The 19,152-nt window shown below is 41.4% G+C and overlaps 2 protein-coding genes and 1 long non-coding RNA gene across 6 annotated transcripts in view; all 3 read left to right on the forward strand.

The window, feature by feature from the left end:
- Positions 1–4,325, forward strand: part of LOC124629022 (adhesion G-protein coupled receptor G4) — a 12,092-nt gene extending 7,767 nt beyond the window's left edge. Inside the window, exons 16-23 of the mRNA XM_053686600.1 lie at positions 36–139; positions 352–479; positions 570–838; positions 2,518–2,602; positions 2,686–2,954; positions 3,140–3,241; positions 3,458–3,625; positions 3,991–4,325. Coding sequence (XP_053542575.1) covers positions 36–139; positions 352–479; positions 570–838; positions 2,518–2,602; positions 2,686–2,954; positions 3,140–3,241; positions 3,458–3,625; positions 3,991–4,130 — 1,265 coding nt within the window. The 3' untranslated portion in view covers positions 4,131–4,325. The remainder of the gene's footprint in view (positions 1–35; positions 140–351; positions 480–569; positions 839–2,517; positions 2,603–2,685; positions 2,955–3,139; positions 3,242–3,457; positions 3,626–3,990) is intronic.
- A 674-nt stretch (positions 4,326–4,999) lies between these two features.
- On the forward strand, positions 5,000–10,479 carry htatsf1 (HIV-1 Tat specific factor 1). Its single transcript, XM_017488793.3, has 10 exons — positions 5,000–5,109; positions 5,660–5,824; positions 6,028–6,220; positions 6,621–6,668; positions 6,784–6,938; positions 7,136–7,299; positions 7,404–7,500; positions 8,448–8,537; positions 8,637–8,774; positions 9,918–10,479. Exons 2-10 carry the CDS (start codon positions 5,660–5,662, stop codon positions 10,341–10,343), a joined length of 1,476 nt encoding a protein of 491 aa, XP_017344282.2. The 5' UTR covers positions 5,000–5,109; the 3' UTR covers positions 10,344–10,479.
- Positions 10,480–12,346: 1,867 nt separating this feature from the next.
- LOC128635217 (uncharacterized) lies at positions 12,347–17,403 on the forward strand. 4 transcript variants are annotated; one of them, XR_008398146.1, is made up of 6 exons: positions 12,347–12,451; positions 12,879–13,304; positions 13,507–13,701; positions 14,245–14,315; positions 14,789–14,951; positions 15,125–17,403. It is a non-coding gene; the product is annotated as an uncharacterized LOC128635217 (long non-coding RNA). The 4 variants fall into 4 exon arrangements; XR_008398147.1 differs by lacking the exon at positions 12,347–12,451 and having other exon boundaries at positions 12,802–13,112; positions 13,208–13,304; XR_008398148.1 differs by lacking the exon at positions 12,347–12,451 and having other exon boundaries at positions 12,803–13,112; positions 13,219–13,304.
- The last annotated feature ends 1,749 nt before the right edge of the window (positions 17,404–19,152 follow it).

Raw genomic sequence — 19,152 nt, forward strand, 5'->3', positions numbered from 1 at the left:
GTGTGTGTGTGTGTGTGTGTGTGTGTGTGTGTTAGGTGGTCATGGTGGTTGGAGCTCCAGTGGATGTTGGAAACACAACATGACTAATGAATACACAACCTGTATGTGTGATCACCTCACACACTTTGGCGTGCTGCTGGTAATCAAACCGTCTCACACACTTCTCAGCACTCATCAGTATAAGCAATGCTGATAGGATTTGTCCAAAACGTGTATGTGTGTGTGTGTGTGAACGTGTGTATGCATGTGTGTGTGTGTGTGTCTTTGTGTGCATGCGTGTGTGTGTGTTTGTGTGTGTGTGTGTGTGTGTGTGTGTGTGTGTGTGTGTGTGTGTGTGTGTGTGTGGTTTAGGATGTATCCAGGACCAGGACTCCCATTGATGAGAAAAATGAGAAAATCCTCACCCTCATCACATACACAGGGTGTGGAGTGTCGTCTTTGTTCCTTGGAGTGACAGTGCTGACCTACTCACTGCTGGAGTGAGTTACACACACACACACACACACACTCACACACACATTAACACACACACATTAACACACACTCATATACTCTTTTAACACTCACAGGAAGTTGAGGCGTGATTACCCGTCTCAGATCCTGCTGAACCTCTGCTTCGCTCTGCTCGGCCTCAACCTTGTTTTCCTCATTAACTCCTGGCTCTCATCCTTTGGGGTGGCTGCTCTCTGTGTCGCCGTGGCAACGACCCAGCACTACTTCCTCTTGGCCTCGTTCACCTGGATGTTCCTGGAAGCAGTGAACATGTACTTCGCCCTCGTTAAAGTGTTCAATGCCTATGTGCCTTCCTACATCTTCAAATTCTGCTCCATCGGCTGGGGTGCGGCGTCTCTACATTATCATTATCATCATCATCATCATCATCATTATTATTATTATTAGTAGTAGTAGTAGTATTGCATTAATTAGATATTAATTTATATAATAATTGAATATATTGTCTGTTCAGCTTTCAGCTAATAAGAAGCCAGACATGTGCTGATTTACATTTCCATATCATCATAACTGCTAACCATTGATTGTTATTCATGTTTTTCAAAACTACACCACTGTTAGAATTGTAGAATTGATCAAACAGTCCACTATAAAGGGCCTTAGAAGAGTATGTCCCCAACTTAGATACCCTACCAAAGCTCCCTACCTAGGCACCCTCCTCCTGAGTGCGTCTGCAGTGAACATGACTCCATTTTGAAGTGAATAACAGCTTCATCCTCATCATGTAGTCAATAAAGATTAATAAAAAATAAGGATAATGGAGACAAGTGTTAGTGGGTTAGTATGTGAGTGTGTTGAGGTGTTAGTGTGGTAGTGTGTTGATGTGTTAGTGTGTTGATGTGTTAGTGTGTCAGTGTGTTGATGTGTTAGTGTGTTAGTGTGTTGATGTGTTAGTGTGGCAGTGTGTTAGTGTGTTGATGTGTTAGTGTGTCAGTGTGTTGATGTGTTAGTGTGTTGGTGTGTTGATGTGTTAGTGTGTCGATGTGTTAGTGTGTCAGTGTGGTAGTGTGTTGATGTGGTAGTGTGTTAGTGTGTTGGTGTGTTGATGTGTTAGTGTGTTGATGTGTTAGTGTGTTAGTGTGTTAGTGTGTTAGTGTGTTGGTGTGTTGATGTGTTAGTGTGTTGATGTGTTAGTGTGTTAGTGTGTTAGTGTGTTGGTGTGTTGATGTGTTAGTGTGTTGATGTGGTAGTGTGTTAGTTTGTTGGTGTGTTGATGTGTTAGTGTGTCAGTGTGTTGATGTGTTAGTGTGTTGATGTGTTAGTGTGTTAGTGTGTTGATGTGTTAGTGTGTTGATGTGTTAGTGTGTTGATGTGTTGGTGTGTTGGTGTGTTGATGTGTTAGTGTGTTAGTGTGTTGATGTGTTAGTGTGTTGATGTGTTAGTGTGTTGATGTGTCAGTGTGGCAGTGTGTTGATGTGGTAGTGTGTTAGTGTGTTGGTGTGTTGATGTGTTAGGGTGTTGATGTGTTAGTGTGTTAGTGTGTCAGTGTGTTGATGTGTCGGTGTGTTGATGTGTTAGTGTGTTGATGTGTTAGTGTGTCAGTGTGGCAGTGTGTTGATGTGGTAGTGTGTTAGTGTGTTGATGTGTTGATGTGTTAGGGTGTTGATGTGTTAGTGTGTCAGTGTGTTGATGTGTCGGTGTGTTGGTGTGTTAGTGTGTTGATGTGTTAGTGTGTCAGTGTGGCAGTGTGTTGATGTGGTAGTGTGTTAGTGTGTTGATGTGTTGATGTGTTGATGTGTTAGTGTGTTGATGCGTTAGTGTGTTGATGTGTTAGTGTGTTGATGTGTTGATGTGTTAGTGTGGCAGTGTGGCAGTGTGTTGATGTGGTAGTGTGTTAGTGTGTTGGTGTGTTGATGTGTTAGGGTGTTGATGTGTTAGTGTGTTAGTGTGTTAGTGTGTTGATGTGTTAGGGTGTTGATGTGTTAGGGTGTTGATGTGTCAGTGTGTTGATGTGTCAGTGATTCCCTCAGTAGTGCACACTTGATGTTATTATTTAAACTGCAGGTGTTCCTCTGCTGATCTGCTGCTTGGTGTTGGTGGTGAAACCCAACTCATACGGACCCCTGCAACACGGGAGCTCTGAAATGCAGTGAGTAATTTAATACTTTACTTTAATACACAGTTTAACATGATTTTAACACATTTCAGTACCTTCTCTCTCTCTCTCTGCAGCTGCTGGATGTCAGACGACGTGGTGTTCTATGTGTGTGTGGTGGGCGTGGTGGGCGTGATTCTCCTGGTGAACGGTTTTGTGTTCCTCATGGTTCTGCTGCAGGTGAGGAGGGCATGTGTGAGCGAGCACAGTGGTGTGATGAAGGAGCTGCGAGGCGTCACCAGTCTCACTCTGCTGCTCGGCCTCACCTGGGGCACCGCCTTCCTCACCTGGGGCGACGCCAGAGTCCCGCTGCTCTATGTCTTCTCCATCCTTAACAGTCTGCAAGGTGAGGGAGTGGGGCTTAGCTAAAGGTGTGACCATATAAAGGTGAGCTTTTAAAGTTACAGGTGCGACAAAACAGTGGCAGAGCTTGCTTACAGGTGTGTGAGGGTGTTACAGTCGAGATTGTACAGGGGGTGCGGCTTATTTACAGCTGTATTTGCTGACCAGGTGATGTGTTGTGTTTTTCAGGCTTCTTTATTTTTCTGTTTCAATGTCTGATGAAGGAAAATGTGCATAAACAGTGGAGAGTCCACCTGTGCTTTGGACGCTTCAAACTGCAGGATTACTCAGGTACCGAAACCCGACCAATCAGCTGAGAGTTCAGTAAAAACATCAGTTAACACTTCTGATATAAGCAGATTACAATTTCTGTTACACTGATAATGTTCAGGTAATTAAGTGCTGAGATAAATGAGGAGAAATGAAAGTGTGTGTGTGTGTGTGTGTGTGTGTGTGTGTGTGTGTGTGTGTGTGTGTGTGTGTGTGTGTGTGTGTTTCTCTCATTAGCGGAATGGAGTCACACTCCTCCCATCATCAACAAACCCAGACACAGTCCGATGTTGACCTTCCCCACTGTGGCTTCAGTCAGATCCAATAAATCCAACTCCACTCAGAGCTCCTCAGCTTCCTCACACTGCATTGAACACCACTTCAATGTGAAGAGACCTGACCTGGGTAACACACACACACACACACACACACACACACACACACACACACACACACACACACAGAGGACATTGTGCTGTGCAAAGATTCATTCTCTGTATGGAATGCTTATAGGTGTCAGTCATTTTAATTTCCTTTTTCTCCTGGGGTTTTGCACCACAATTGTCCTGCAGAAGAAAGAGAAGTGCACTATGTAGTGAGCAATGTGTGATATGGAAAGTCTTGGAGAAACACTTGGGCAGTGTGTATGTGTGTGTATGTGGGTGTGTGTGTGTGTGTGTGTGTGTGTGTGTGTGTGTGTGTGTGTGTGTGTGTGTGTGTGCCAAAGTGGTCACATTGTTGTAAATTGTGTGCTGTGTTTGTGTGTGTAGATGTGGTGTATCAGCAGAGCTTCATCCTGCCTCGAGCGCAACGAGTACACACTCCGCTCCCCGAGGGTGCAGGGTACACCACACACTCCCTAAACTGGATCTCTACAGAGGTTCCTGACAACCACGTTTACTTCAACTAACGCTCATTTCCAGCTTCACGCTACTGTTCTGTTTGGCGATTAATGCAGGACCGGTCGCCTCTGGCTTACTCATTAGGGTTAAATTTAGAAATGTCAAATTTATATACAGAATTGATATATTTCTGTAAAGCTGCTTTGTGACTACGTTCATCGTTAAACATGCTATATAAATAAAACTGAATTGCATTGAACTTAGTGCGTAGTGTCCTGACATTTATTTTCTTCACATCCTAAAAATGATATTGTTTGTATTTAAATGAGCTATGCGTTGAGATTTTTATGTGTGATAACGGCTTTCCTTAACGACCTGTTATCATGAAACGTGCTGTGTGGAGAAAGTGAAGTGTGGTGTGTGTGTGTAAATACATTCTTGTCTTTCCCTTTCTGTCAATAAACATTGTATTTTGTATAGTGTAACACACACACACACACACACACACACACACACACACACACACTGGGTACTACTGGAATTGTGGGACTGAAGCATGTCGCAAACTGCACCAGCTGTCCAACACTGTGTTGTGTGTTCACTCTAACAGTAATGAACAAATTCTACACTAAACTTATTATCATGCACACAGAACAGAAGGGGCGGGGCTTATAGCAGATCAGAACTAACATGGCCTTTGATCACCCATAATATTTCACATCACACTTGGAATTTGAGGTACACTTAACTCTGTCTGTCTCCCAGTTAAACTCATCTTACATTTATAGTTCCTTTTTAATATTTGGGAAAATGTTTTAGGTTCTTTTATTTATTTATTTGATCTATATCTAATTTAAACTTAAATCGTCACTGGATAGATTCTGTGATTGATATTAAAATAAAAAATATTAGGTGCCTTCCTGTTCGCGCAGCGGGAGCCTCATCACCTACACGGAACTTTAGAACCGGAACACAGTTCCCGTTAGGATTAATCAAATCGGCGGACTAACCGGAAGTACATAAACTGTGAGATTTGGGCGCACAGAGGTAGGCGCTAGCTGTTTATGTGTTTAATGGCAGCTTTGTTTTGGGGTTGTTGTAATTTATATGTTAATAGTTAGTGTGATGATGAACACTAGAGACGTTAATATATGTGGATAAGCTGCATTCTGTCTGTTAGCTTAGCTTAGCTTAGCTTCAGTGTCTCTTTAACGGCTTAGTAGGGATATTAAAGAGCACTGGGGTAGTCATAGTGCTTATTAACACATAATAACGAGTCTTAAACCGTCTTATTCCTATTCTCTGTACATGTATGAGAAATAAAACTCTGTGGAGATAAAGCAGATAAAATTTCTGTCTTTTGTTTAAAAATATTTTTCACATGGTTCCACCGTTCATCATTTTTATATTAGACTTTTCATCTCCACAGAAATGTTAAAGTGAACTCTGAGGAGTGAAGTGGTTCATCTTAAGACACACACTCACACACTCTTAATTCTTATAATGACGTCTCCCAAGAAAACTTCTTTCCTTTTAATCCCCTTTTATTTGGAGAATAAAACATTCAGCTTCTGCTCTGATTCCTGTTGATGTCCAGATGAGCGGAGACTCAGACGGGAATCGGGAATTCCATGAGCAGCTTCGGCTGCAGGAACTGTACAGTCAGAGACGGGGCGATGGAGATGATCCGTACACGTACGTCGACCCTGAGGATGGCACGGCCTACGACTGGGATCACGAGAAGAAAGCCTGGTTTCCAAAGGTCTATTAAAGTCATATAGTTTATATATTATTGTGGGAACATCTTAAAATGTCATTTATTAGTTCATTGTAATGTTTTCGTTCATGTTTTTCTTTTTCGATTCACTCTGAACACAAGTATTTGTTTGAGACGTTGTTTAGGATGAGGTGACGTGTGCAAAACAGGTTTGGAGAGCAAAGTCGTGAACGTGTTTGTGCGTGCAGATAACGGAGGACTTCATCGCTGCGTATCAGGCGAATTACGGCTTCAGTGAAGATGGAGCTGCAGTAGCGACAGGAGAGCCTCAGCCTGAGAAACCTAAAGAGGAGAAGGAGGAGAAGCGGGAGGAGGAAGTGACAGACTCTGGAAGCGCTAAAGAGGAAAATAAAAAAGGAGAGAAGAGGAAAGCAGAACCAGGTGTGTGTATACACCAGTTGTGTGACACCAGAAGTTTTCATATTGCACATTGTCTATCAGTCTGTCTGTATTTCTTTTCTTCCCTCCTTCTCTATCTCTGAAATGCAATTTTAACAACAACAAAAAAATTTTTTTTAATTTTTAAAAGCATTTTAAAATTTTAAAAGTCCAACATTTTCATCATTAAGAATTACACACAGCCTTTAGAACCCTTACATGTAAATGACCTCTGTTCTGATTGGCTAACAGCTTTCCATATGAAATGAGACTCCACCCCTCTCCAGTTCATGCTAAAGTGGACTAAATAATAATAATACTTTATTATACATTTATCAGACCTTTATTTGAATTTGTATTTAAAAACTGTGAGTAACCCACAACTTTTTTCTTGTGTATACAGGCTGGTTTGATATCGAGCAAGAGAAAAACACAAATGTTTATGTGTCAGGTAAGCGTGGGTATAAATATTCAGTGTGTACAGTGTTAATATATACAGTTTGCTACATATGTACCTATGTACATGCTTTATTATACTGTGTACGTATGTGTGTGTGGCGGGGCAGGACTCCCTCTTGATATCACTCCTGATGAGTTTGTGGAGTTGATGTCTAAATGTGGAATAATAATGCGAGACCCGATGACAGAGGACTATAAAATTAAATTGTATAAAGACAGTGAGGGGAATCAGAAAGGAGACGGACTCTGCTGTTACCTGAAGGTCAGTGACTGAAACACACACACACACTCGATACACACTGACACCGTATACACCTGTGTATTAATTTGTGTGTGTGTGTGTGTATGTGTGTGTGTATGTGTGTGTGTATGTGTGTGTGTATGTGTGTGTGTGTGTATATGTGTGTGTGTGTGTGTGTGTGTGTGTGTGTGTGTGTGTGTGTGTGTGTGTGTGTATAGAGAGAGTCAGTAGCTCTGGCTGAGCGTTTGCTGGATGAGTATGAGATGCGAGGTTACCGGCTGCACGTTGAAGCGGCTCGCTTTGAGCTGAAAGGCCAGTACGACGCCAGCAAGAAGAAAAAGAAGAACAAAGAGTATCGCAAAAAACTGCAGCAGCAGCAGAAGTACCATATTATTTCTTTATTCCACATTTTATTTCTTTCATTCCTGCATAAAGAGGAGACTCTCTCTTCTCACTCGTTCTGATTATGCATGCTGGTGTTTGCAGGCAGCTGGACTGGAGACCTGAGAAGAAAGGAGAAGTGCGTAAGAGACACGAGCGAGTGGTGATCATCCAGAACATGTTCCATCCCTCTGACTTTGAGGTACAACTCCTCCTGCATGTGTACACACTCTTATTTCACACTAACCCACAACCAGGTCTGTAATAAGGAATCAGATCTCTTAAATGATTCATAACGGTATGAGTCAAATCAGTGAAGTGATTCAGAATGAATCACCTAAAGGAATAGTGAGAAGGAAGAAAGATTTTTAGTCTTTATTAGTAATTATCTCTACTTTTTGACAACATTGCTGTACGCTGTTTCTACTCTGGACATTTCGATCATTTCTATGTACAAAAATTATTTCTTCATAATCAGTGCACAGTGTAAATGAAAACAATGAGCTTCATCACATATTCCTCATATGACTACATAACCCCCTAAACTCATTCTCTGTATTCTTTAATGTTTATAATGAATCACTTAACAGTGAAATTGTTCATCAGGAGCATTTTTGTGCAGAAATTAACATGTGCAGAGGGCCATGATAAGATATTTGTAGATCAAGTAGCAGGTAGATGAAGTGTGTTTCAGAGTCACAGCAGCCCTCACAGTCACCAGGGGGCACTGTGGGATAAACAGTAAAGGGGTGTGTGTTAAATCTGTGAGGAACAAAGCTTCAACGTGAAACACATTTACTGCATTTGGCAGACGCCCTTATCCTTAGTGACTTACAGTTATCTCATTTATACAGTTGAGCAGTTGAGGGTTAAGGGCCTTGCTCAGGGGCCCAGCAGTGGCAGCTTGGCAGTGCTGGAGTTTAAACTCATGATCTTGTGATCAGTAGTCCAACGTCTTAACCACGGAGCTACCACTACCCATAATCCTCCAGGGGCTGCGTCTCAAACCACACTGTACTCTGTAGTGATACTGCAGTATGGAGGATTGTGATGGAGCCTGTAACAGTTGTGATGTGGGGTGTGTGTTTGTGTGTGTGCCTGCGTTTGGTGCACTTTGATGATGTGGTTGTGTCTGCCATCTTTCCTCAGGAGGATCCGCTGGTGTTGAACGAGTATCGAGACGACCTGCGCTCAGAGTGTGAGAAATTCGGAGAGGTGAAGAAGGTCATCATATTTGATGTGAGTGTCATTTACTGTTACACTGCTGAGTACTGTTTCTGTTCAAGCATCCTGTTTATAGAAGCTGTGTGTGTGTGTGTGTGTGTGTGTGTGTAACAGAGGCACCCTGACGGTGTGGCATCCGTGGCGTTTAAGGAGACAGAGGAGGCGGATATGTGTGTGGCTGCGCTGAACGCACGGTGGTTTGGAGGGAGACAGCTTTCAGCTCAACTGTGGGACGGAGTCACTGACTACCAGGTAACTAACACACACACACACACATACATAGACACATACACACACACACACACACACACACACACACACACACATATATATATATATATATATATATATATATATATATATATATATATATATATATACACACACACACACACAGAGACACACACATAAAGTCAAGAGGGTTTTTATCATTCCTCTATATAGCTTGTATACATTGGTGTGAAATGAGGTTTCTTTAGGACCATGGTGCAACACGGAACAGTACGCAAGACTAAATAAAGTGTGAGACGACTGCAAAACAATAAATACACAGACCAATGAATACACAGGACATGGGCTGTAAACTGTAAGCTATTGTGTGATGTAGCAACAGAAGTATAGCAGCAATACTGGCAGCAAAAACGAGTTCCTGTGACTGGTGCAGCTATGTAAAATGCAGGTGTGTAGTGGTACTGAGTCTTACTGGGATAGGTGTGGGTTAGTTGTGGGATAGGTGTGGGACAGGTTTGGGATAGGTTTGGGATAGGCGTTTGACTAGCCCAGGTGAACGTTGGGCTAGGATGTTGAGTAATATGACTGCATGAGGGAGGAAACTGTTGTGGAGTCTGCTGGTGGTGGCACAGATGCGCCCGTACCTTCTGCCAGATGGCAGGAGGGTGAAGAGTCCGTGAGCGGGTTTGTATGTGTGTATAGGGGTGCATGTGTGCATACACACACACGCACACACACACACATACAGACATGCACACCCATGTATGGTATGGCTTGTATGATATGGAGGGGTTCTTTGGGGCAGTGGTTTTCAAAGTGGGGGCTGCCAGGGGCCCCACAATCACACACACATTCAATTCCTAATGTAATGTTAAAATGTAATTATAATACAAAAGGGGGATATATTCAGAAGTCTGTATTTTTAATGTGTTTTAAAGACATTTTGCAAAAGGGGAGCCTCGGTCAAATTTTAATGCCATTTGGGGGGCCTTGCCCTGGAAAAGTTTGGGAACCACTGCTTTAGGGGCAGGGATAGTGTGAGAGGGTGGAGCTGGAGACATCAATCATCATGAAGTAGCATCCTCATGGTGTCTCAAGACCGCGTTCACAAATTTCTGTCTCTCTGTTCCCCCCTTTCTCTCTCTCTCACTCTCTCTCTCTCAGGTGCAGGAGACGGTGAGGGAGCGGGAGGAGAGGTTAAAAGGTTGGTCAACTTTTCTGGGAGACGAAAAGACACAAGAGATGCAATCAAAAGGAGGAGAAGGAACGAATGAAGTAGGACAGCAGGAAGAGGGAAAAGAGAAACAACCGGAAGAGGGAAAAGAGAAACAACCGGAAGAGGGAAAAGAGAAACAACCGGAAGAGGGAAAAGAGAAACAACCGGAAGAGGGAAAAGAGAAACAACCGGAAGAGGGAAAAGAGAAACAACCGGAAGAGGGAAAAGAGAAACAACCGGAAGAGGGAAAAGAGAAACAACAGGAAGAGGAAAAAGAGAAACAACAGGAAGAGAAAGAGGAAAAGGAAGAGAAGGAGGAAGCGACTGTCGAGTCCACTGACAGCAGTTTGGCTGGGAGTGAAGACGAGTCTTAAGTGTGTGTGTGTGTGTGTGTGTGTTTGAGATACAGTGTAAATCGCTGATGGTCATTAGCTTGATTTTTCAGCTCTTGTATGTGAACATGTTTTATAATGAAAATAAAATCATCCGTGTGTGTGTGTATGTGTTTCATTTCAGTGTTCAGTTTTATGATGTTCTGTAGTGTGTGTGTGTGTGTGTGTGTGTGTGTGGGCGGGGGTAGGTACAGAGATTCCACTCCGAGGTTTTGCGTAGAATTTCAGTGGACTTTCATGTTTTATTGTAACGTGTGAAATTTTCTCACTGAACCACACTGACAATATAAATTCATACTGACAGCTGATGATGTCATAATGGCACACGACCAGTCAGCAGCTTTCAGGTGGTCATAGATGTACATTTTGTCACCATGAACACCGAAAGCTGAAGGTGATCAATGGACAAAGGTGGTTTTAGCGTTCTGGAAGGCTCTGAAACTCACAGGGGTGTGTTTATTTTAAACGTTAAAGAAATAAGTGCTTGCATACCATGAAGAGGAATGTGTGTGAACTCCACACCTCCTCCACAACATCCACTCCTTTAACTAAAAACAACAGGAACTGACTTAACTATAAGCAGATAAAAAGCATAAAGTCTTCATTCTGACTACCAGATAATACACACAGTATTTATAGCTGCAATCAAAATTATTCACCCCCATTGCAAATCAGGCATATTGTCAAAATTTCCAGACTTTCAGGTGTTCTCGATGAACAAATCAAGCAAAAGCAATTGAAAGTTCAACACAACAAAAACTTTGTGGTTTCCCCAAATTCAACTGAAAATGCAACTTATAATGACTTCTCCAGTTTCAAAATTATTCAACCCGTTCATGGAAAGCATCTTTAGTACTTAGTAGAGCACACTTTTGCTGTTATGACCTGCTGCAAACGAGATACATAGCTTCTGGAAGCGTTCCTGAGTAATCTTAAACCATTCCTCACGAGCAATGGCCTCCATTATTCTCCATTATACTCCAATATTCTTGGGTTTTCTTGCTGCGAGTGCCTTCTTCAAATCCCACAGAGATTTTCTATGGGGTTCGAGTCAGGTGACTGTGATGGTCCTGTAGAATCTTCCAGCACTTCTTCTGCAACCAAGCCTTGGTGGAATTTGAAGTATGCTTGGGATCATTGTCCTGTTGGAAGGTCCAATGACGCCCAAACTTCAGCTTCCTCACCAATGACATGATGTTTTCTCCTAGGATTTCCTGATACTTCAATGAATCCATCTTGCCCTCCATACATAGCTAACGTTTCAGGTTACCACTATATATTGTTGTACACTTTGTACACTTATTACATAGCAAGCTAAACAGCATGATGACATTAACATAATAAATGACAACAGTTTATCAAACTAAAATGATCATCGAAGTCAGTCATTGCTCTTCTGGGAAAATAATGGTACCTGGTCACAATGCAGGCAGCATAGCATTGCTTGGAAGCATCCGTGGGGAAACTGTATATACAACATATATAATGTTGAATTTAGTTTAATAGGTAGCCATCCTTTCTGAGTTTGTTTAAAAGTCGTGATTGTGTGTTTAAATGTTAGTGTGTGCGGTTTGCCTGCACACATCTTAGCTCGCCTCTACTTGGTATGGTAGGTTTCATGATAGGTTATGGAGCAGAGAATACATCTGCCCACAGGACGTCCACAGCACCCTACAATTTCCCCATGTTGTAGGAGCTTCTATCACTCAGAAATCACGTGAATTCAAACGGTAACTGAAATCCTGAAACTATGTTCTAAATATGTGAATTTTCAGTATCAAAGTTTGGGGGGGGGTTGCTTGGACCCCGCCAATGTCCATACCATGGTTACGCCCTTGTTTGCAGACACTGGAGGGTTTTTCACAACCAGCCTTCGACTGCTTCCTTTTTCTGCCCTGTCCAGGTATTTCATCTATTTTATGCCCCTAACCAGTTCAGGTATTTCATGTGTTCCAGCTCAAGCACACGTGGTGCAACTACTGAAGCCCTGGATTAGTTTAGCATCACGTGTGTCTGAGACAACACCTGTTTTGCATATTTGAGCTGTTGTGAAGGATTCTGTTCAGGGGGTTGAATAATTTTGTCTGCAAGTATATGATTTATTCTATGATCTTTTTCTTTCCTTTTCTCTCTCTTGTTTAATTCCTTCCTTTATCTTCCTCTCTATCCCCCCTCCTTCTCTTCATTCCTTCCATCTCCATTTTTTCCCTCTTTCACACCTCTCCAGAACTTTTCCTTCGTAAATTGTACATAGAAAGATTTTAAAGATCTTTTGAAAACTGTATATGATTTACTATCTTCAATACGTTTTTATTTCTCTGTCACTTTCAGCTCTAATCCACATATAATTAAAATTCCTTTACTATTCAGGAGTCATTATCTCTCTCACACCCTGCGCGAGCGCGCCCCAATTTATGGTTTGATGACGTCAATCCATCAGTAACTGCTATATAAACTGTTTGGTCGTGTTCATAAATTAAAAAAAAACGTAAACATTCTCTCTCTCTCGTATTTCAGGTTAAACCGGTCTCACGTCGGCCCGCGTGCCTGAGTTGTGTTGCGCGCTCGCGATGGTGCATTAAACTAACCAAAAGCAGCTGTGTTATATTTGAACTCGCCCCGAGTGCATGCACGCGTTGCGTTCCGTCATCAACCGTCAGAGATTTCCTCAGAGATCAGTTTCGCTGTTTGCGTTTAAACACTGAGTCTACGATTCTTTTCATCTATAAATCGGCTCATACGCGACTAAAGGTTGGTCCAGATTGCTGAGTTCTTGTTTGAAATCATTTTGAATGTTTTGTTGTGACTCGTGTATCACAGTCCGAATTCGTAATAATAACACACAGTGAAACCGTAGCCACGGCTTTGATTAAAGGAGTCGATTCAGTGAAGTGATTCATAATGGCCGTCACTGCGGAGTGAACGCGCGCGCCAGAAGACACGGTGAGTTTTTATTTACGCGAACTTTCGTCTGAAGATCATTTAATCCCCAAACTGCAGAAATGACTCATTGTTTTAATATTTACATTCAGTGAGTGAGTTATAAGATTAATTCTGTGTGGCGTTTGGAGTTGACATGAGTGGAGAGCTGTAGTGCCGAGCTGTAATGTGTGTTATTGTTGTGTATGATGTATGTTATATGTAGAGTGAGAGATGAACATGGAGGACAGAAGGGAAGAGAAACACACCATGGCGTCTTCTCGAAGTGTCATCGTCACTTATTATGAAGGGGACATTAACACGGTGGTGGATGAACACTTCTTCCGAGCTCTGAGTAAAAACAGTACTCCCAAAGACCTGAGCGTTAAACACCACGAGAGACAACCATCATATAACACTGGTGAGACACACACACACTTGTGGACAGTCTATAGAGCACAGACCAGGGGGCGTATCTGAATGAAATGGGGGTGGGTGTCTGTGTGGGAGAGGGGGCGTGTCTTTGAACGGAATGCGGGCGTGTCGGAATGGGCGTGTATTTGATCAGAATGGGGGCGTGTCCTTAAACGGAATGCGGGCGTACCTTTAAATGGAATGGGCGTGTATTTGAACAGAATGGGGGCGTGTATTTGAATGGAAGAGGGGGCGTGTCTCTATGCCCATTTGTGAATGCAAAGACCTGTTTCTAGATGATTGGGTTTTTATTCCTCTGACTCCTGCTTCTGTATGACAGCTGGTGGAACCCTTAGCATGCTAGCTAGCTCGGTTTCACACAAATGCTTTAATTTTATGCTGCATTTATGACGAACGGTGCACAGGATGAGTGAAACTTGGTTATCCTCGTGTCCTGTGTTCCGTGATGTTAAAGCAAATACAAACTCTTAAATACAAACCTTTCACATTCACAATGACTGTGTGTGTGTGTGTGTGTGTGTTATTCAAGATTCTCCAACTCCTCCCTCGTGGCCTACATCATGGTCCAGGAGGAGTGTGTGTTCTCCAAATCACACAAACGTGAGTCAAACACTACAGAGTGTGCGCACACGCACACATCCGGTTCTGCTGGTCCTTCTCCATTGGCAGATTCTGAATGAACTGTACACATAACAGTTTGAAGATATTTGTGTACATGCATGTAATTTCTGTGTTTAGTTACTGTTACAATAACAACAAGAATCTATTAGCTACATTTCAGCACACTGCTTATTTTTACGAGTGTTTTTAAAAAAAAAATATATATATATATATATATATATATATATATATATATATATATATATATATATATATATATATATATTAACAAGACTTCTATGTCCTCAGTCAGGATTTAGCTGATGTATGTATTGGCTGCTCATTAGCCCATTAGCCATCATGCTGAAGTATCTATGTACATAGTGTCAAGTCACATAATCTGTTCATAATTAAAATAAGTGTTACATAGCAGAATGAATGATATTAACAGCACTTTTTAAATCTAACATTAGCACATGGCTCCATGTTTCTCTGCTGAGGAAGCAGTTCGGTCTTCATCAGTGATCGTGAGCCGGCCTGAAACTCCTGCTTCCTGGAGTTTACCCCAAAACTACATGCTAACACCGTTCTCTCATCAACCATCTGCAGCTCCATCATACCACCCTCCGGAATGAGGTAGTACACTTAGTCGCTAAAAACCATGTGCTCAGGCCAGAGCATGAATGTGATCAGAACAAAAATAAACAACCAAGAGATACAGGCCAGGACAGAAAAATGCTAATTACTGCTAACTAATGCTAATAATTAACTGGTAACTAACATTTTTAACCTAGTTAAAATTTTTGCAGGTGTGTGGACATCTGAGAACAGCAAGGATTTATGCTGGTATTGACATCGTCATACCCACAAATACACCACACCCCCACACTACCATGCCCACAAATACACCACACCCCCACACTACCATGCCCACAAATACACCACACCCCCACACTACCATGCCCACAAATACACCACACCCCCACACTACCATGCCCACAAATACACCACACCCCCACACTACCATGCCCACAAATACACCACACCCCCACACTACCATGCCCACAAATACACCACACCCCCACACTACCATTCCCACAAATACACCACACCCCCACACTACCACGCCCACAATACACTGTACTATCACGCGCACTGCCATGCAATACCCTTTCCCTTGATGTAACATGGAGAACATGGAGCTGATGGACTATAGTACTAAAAGTAGAACTGACTGACGTCTAGCTCCGCCCCCTGTGTAGAGCATTTATCAGCTCTGTGGTCATTTAATAAGAGTACAGTTAATATTAAGCCTCATTTTGTGGCTCTAATGATGGGTGCCTGAGAATAAAATCTCCGTGATGGATTGTGTTGCTAATTCTGGAGCTGAGATGAAGGTGAATCAATAACGAGCCGATTTCATTAAAAAAAAGAGCAGAAATAGCAAGACTCCTTCCAGGTGACATTTATTATTAAACAGGACATTATTTAAAACTGAATCTGACTTCCTGTACCTGTTTAGCTCTAGAACAGGAGATTGAGGATTTAAAAATAAGTGTTGTAAAACATGAAGAGAGCTCAGGGACAGAACATGGCTCAGTGTAGAGCTTCATGGAGAAATAAACGTGTTTATATGTATGTTGTATCATTTTATTCAGTAATTTTTGTTCAGCAGTACAGATGAGTTCAGAATGAAGCATCAGCAGGGGGCAGCACTGACTTGCATGTGCGCAGCAATGGTCCGATCTCACACCTCTGAAGATTTGATACCTTTATCTCCAGGGTTCACTCCTCATCTCTCGTTTGAAGGGATGTTAAATTTCAGCACTAATGAAGTGCAGTAAATGATGTGAATATCGTAGTAGACCATGAAGCTCATAGTGAACATCCTGTAAATACACTCAGTACTGCGTGCTTTTACTCTTCTACACCTGCACACTGTAATGATCTGGTTTCACACACATGAGGATGAGTTCGGTTATGATTTCAGTCTGGTTCCTCTCCAGGTTCCTTCCTCATGTCGTCTCAGGGATTTTTTCCTTGTCACTATCGTCTCTGGATTGTTCATTAGGGATCTAAATCTACATCCAGATTTCTCTAAACAATGTTTGTGATGATGTGTGTCGATAAACATGCTATATCAATCAAATAAATTTAATAAAGTTTGTGGACAAACATTTTGCATATTAGAAACTCTGATGGTCTGCTGGTTTTTACACTGCAGTTTATCACTAAATAGCTTTACTGCTACCTGATTTAGCTACACGCTGGAATTTCTCACACATATTCATATTTCTAATTGTTGTAGCTCAGGCTTTGTGCTATGCATTGGAGAGGTTATGAGTTCATATCCCAACACCACCTATAAGCACAAGACCCTTTAATCATCTGCTCATTTGCATCCTGTCCATAGCGTTATAGCTCTGGATTAAAGCATCATCCAAATGAGCAAATTTAATGACTTGTGTTTATAGAATAGAAGGGGTGTGTGTGTGTGTGTGTGTGTTTGATGGTTTAGTTTATCTGTGTAGTGACTGACTGGTCAGTAGTGCGTGTGTTTCAGCTCATATGTCACAGCACTGAAGGTCGGCAGATGACCAGATGAAGATGAGCAGTCTGATTATTCATCCCGGTCCTGTCAAATAATCTACATCATCATTTCATTTACACACTGCACACAGACGATACGAGAGCCGTAATTAACACCTCAGTACCAGCAAAACTACATTACTACTGAAAAATACTGCTCTATATCAGAACCTGATAATCACTTAATGTAAATTAAAGTGTGTGTGTGTGTTGATTGTCTGATGTTAGCAACGTCCTTGAATCAGAGCTGTGTTCCACTGATTGATCAACCTAAAGTGTGTGTGTGTTCATTCATTAACGGACTGAGCACATTGATGTTGTCCATGCTGACAGATGTTGATAAGGTAATGCAGTAACCAATCAATATATAGATTATTTTGTCTGTGTTCGTGTACCGGCATGGTCACAATATACAGTGGATATAAAAATGTACACACCCCTGTTAAAATGGCAGGTTTTTGTGATGTAAAATATTAAACCGAGATAAATCATGTTAGAACCTTTTCTACTTTTATTGTAAAATTTGAACTTGTTAAAGTGGAAAAACAAAAAGAATCATTTTAGGGAAACAAAAAAATAAATAATAATAAATGTACAATAACATGGTTGTATAAGTATGCACACCCCTAAACTAATACTGAGTTGAAGCAGCTTTAGATATTATCACAGTATTCAGTGTTTTTGAGTAAGAGTCGATCAGTTTGGAGCGTCTTCACTTAGCAATATTTTGACATTCTTCCTTGTAAAAGTATTGACCTCTTCAGGTCACCACACAGATCTTTGATTGGATGGCTTTTCCAGTTGGATGTTACCAAGAAGATGCCGGAAGAAGCCTACAAGAACAGCTGGACTTTATTTGGGGTTAATCAGACACTTTAATTGAAGGCAGGTGTACACTAATTAGTGTTTAACATGAGGTTGAATGTGATTGGTTAATTCTGAACACTGCCACATTCCCAATTATAAAAGGGTGTGCAGACGTATGCAGGCTGGGTACTGGAAGTTTTTCTTTTTTTTTTTTTTTTTTTAACCCAAAAACATTTCTGGTTGTTTGTCACTTGATATTTTTGTATGTTGCAGTTTCACAATAAAGATGAAAAAGTTTTATGATTTAAATTCATGATTTAATTGCAAACACAACACTGAGCTCTCAAACGCTGTGTGACAAGTCCAGAAACTGTGTGTGTGTGTGCTTTCTCTGTAGCAATACATGCAGGGGGTTAAAAAAAGAAAAGAAAAAAGATGCTCTTACGGTCACCATGGAAACGAAAAGAAACATCCACTTCTGCATCAGCGCCATTAGAGTCAGAATAATAAACAATTATATTTTAAACCTGTAAATTGAATACACATTTATTCAAAACATGCTGATTGCTAGTGCAAAAGAGTATAAATTATTTATTCTCTCTCTCTCTCTCTGTCTATCGATCTGTCCGTCTGTCCATGTCTGTGTAAGTATCTATATATGTGTATGAGTGTAGTGAGTGTTGGTGATTATACATTACACACTTTCCTATATAATGAGATTATTGGATGATGTGTGTGAAAGAGACATGTCAGTGTGATGATACATGGTGATAATCTGAGATCATGATATTATTAAGGTTATTTTAATGCTGTACAGACTCTAATTCTCTCCTTTCTTTATTTCTGTTATTTTATTAGAACATTAGCCTGCATGTAAAAAAGCAGATCTAGAGCAGCAGATGGATGCTGATCTGTCCCTTGCGACTTCACACCTCCCTCTCACTTCTCCTCCACACATACACACACACTCTCTCTCTCCACCAAGCACTTCAGACGCTGTAGAACACTACACGGTTCTGTGGTTCTCTTAGATTCGCTGACAGAGTCGTGTTTAACACCCAGTTTAAACTTTTGTTTTGTTTTTGTGACATCATGATGTACAGCGTTAAGGCATAACATTATATTATGTTGAGTTGAGCTTTATAAAGCTGTGTGATATTTTTAGACGTGAGACGACTCCAGCGTTTGTGACATGTCAGACTGATGAACAGAAGTCCCTCATTCACACTGAATATCTTAATCTATAACACACCAAGACTTCCTCTCTCTCACCCCCACACACCCAGACACACTAAGCTAGCATAAAAACCCCTCAGTGAATCCAGTATAAGAAACGAGGACTAAGTGGGAAAGTAAAAGAGATTAAGACTTGTTCTGTTTGAGAGCAAAATAAATATCAGTGCTGTTTTTATCACTGGAGACACGTAGCAACGCAGCACTA

This window comes from Ictalurus punctatus, chromosome 16 (genome assembly GCF_001660625.3).
Source record: "Ictalurus punctatus breed USDA103 chromosome 16, Coco_2.0, whole genome shotgun sequence".
Taxonomy (NCBI): Eukaryota; Metazoa; Chordata; class Actinopteri; order Siluriformes; family Ictaluridae; genus Ictalurus; species Ictalurus punctatus.

What these genes read in the sequence shown, in the direction of transcription:
- htatsf1 (XM_017488793.3), top strand. Translation starts at nt 5,660, where the DNA reads ATGAGCGGAGACTCAGACGGGAATCGGGAATTCCATGAGCAGCTTCGG. An exon ending in GACTCTGCTGTTACCTGAAG is followed by an intron (nt 6,939 to 7,135) that starts GTCAGTGACTGA and finishes GTGTGTGTATAG; the next exon opens with AGAGAGTCAGTAGCTCTGGC. An exon ending in AAACTGCAGCAGCAGCAGAA is followed by an intron (nt 7,300 to 7,403) that starts GTACCATATTAT and finishes TGGTGTTTGCAG; the next exon opens with GCAGCTGGACTGGAGACCTG.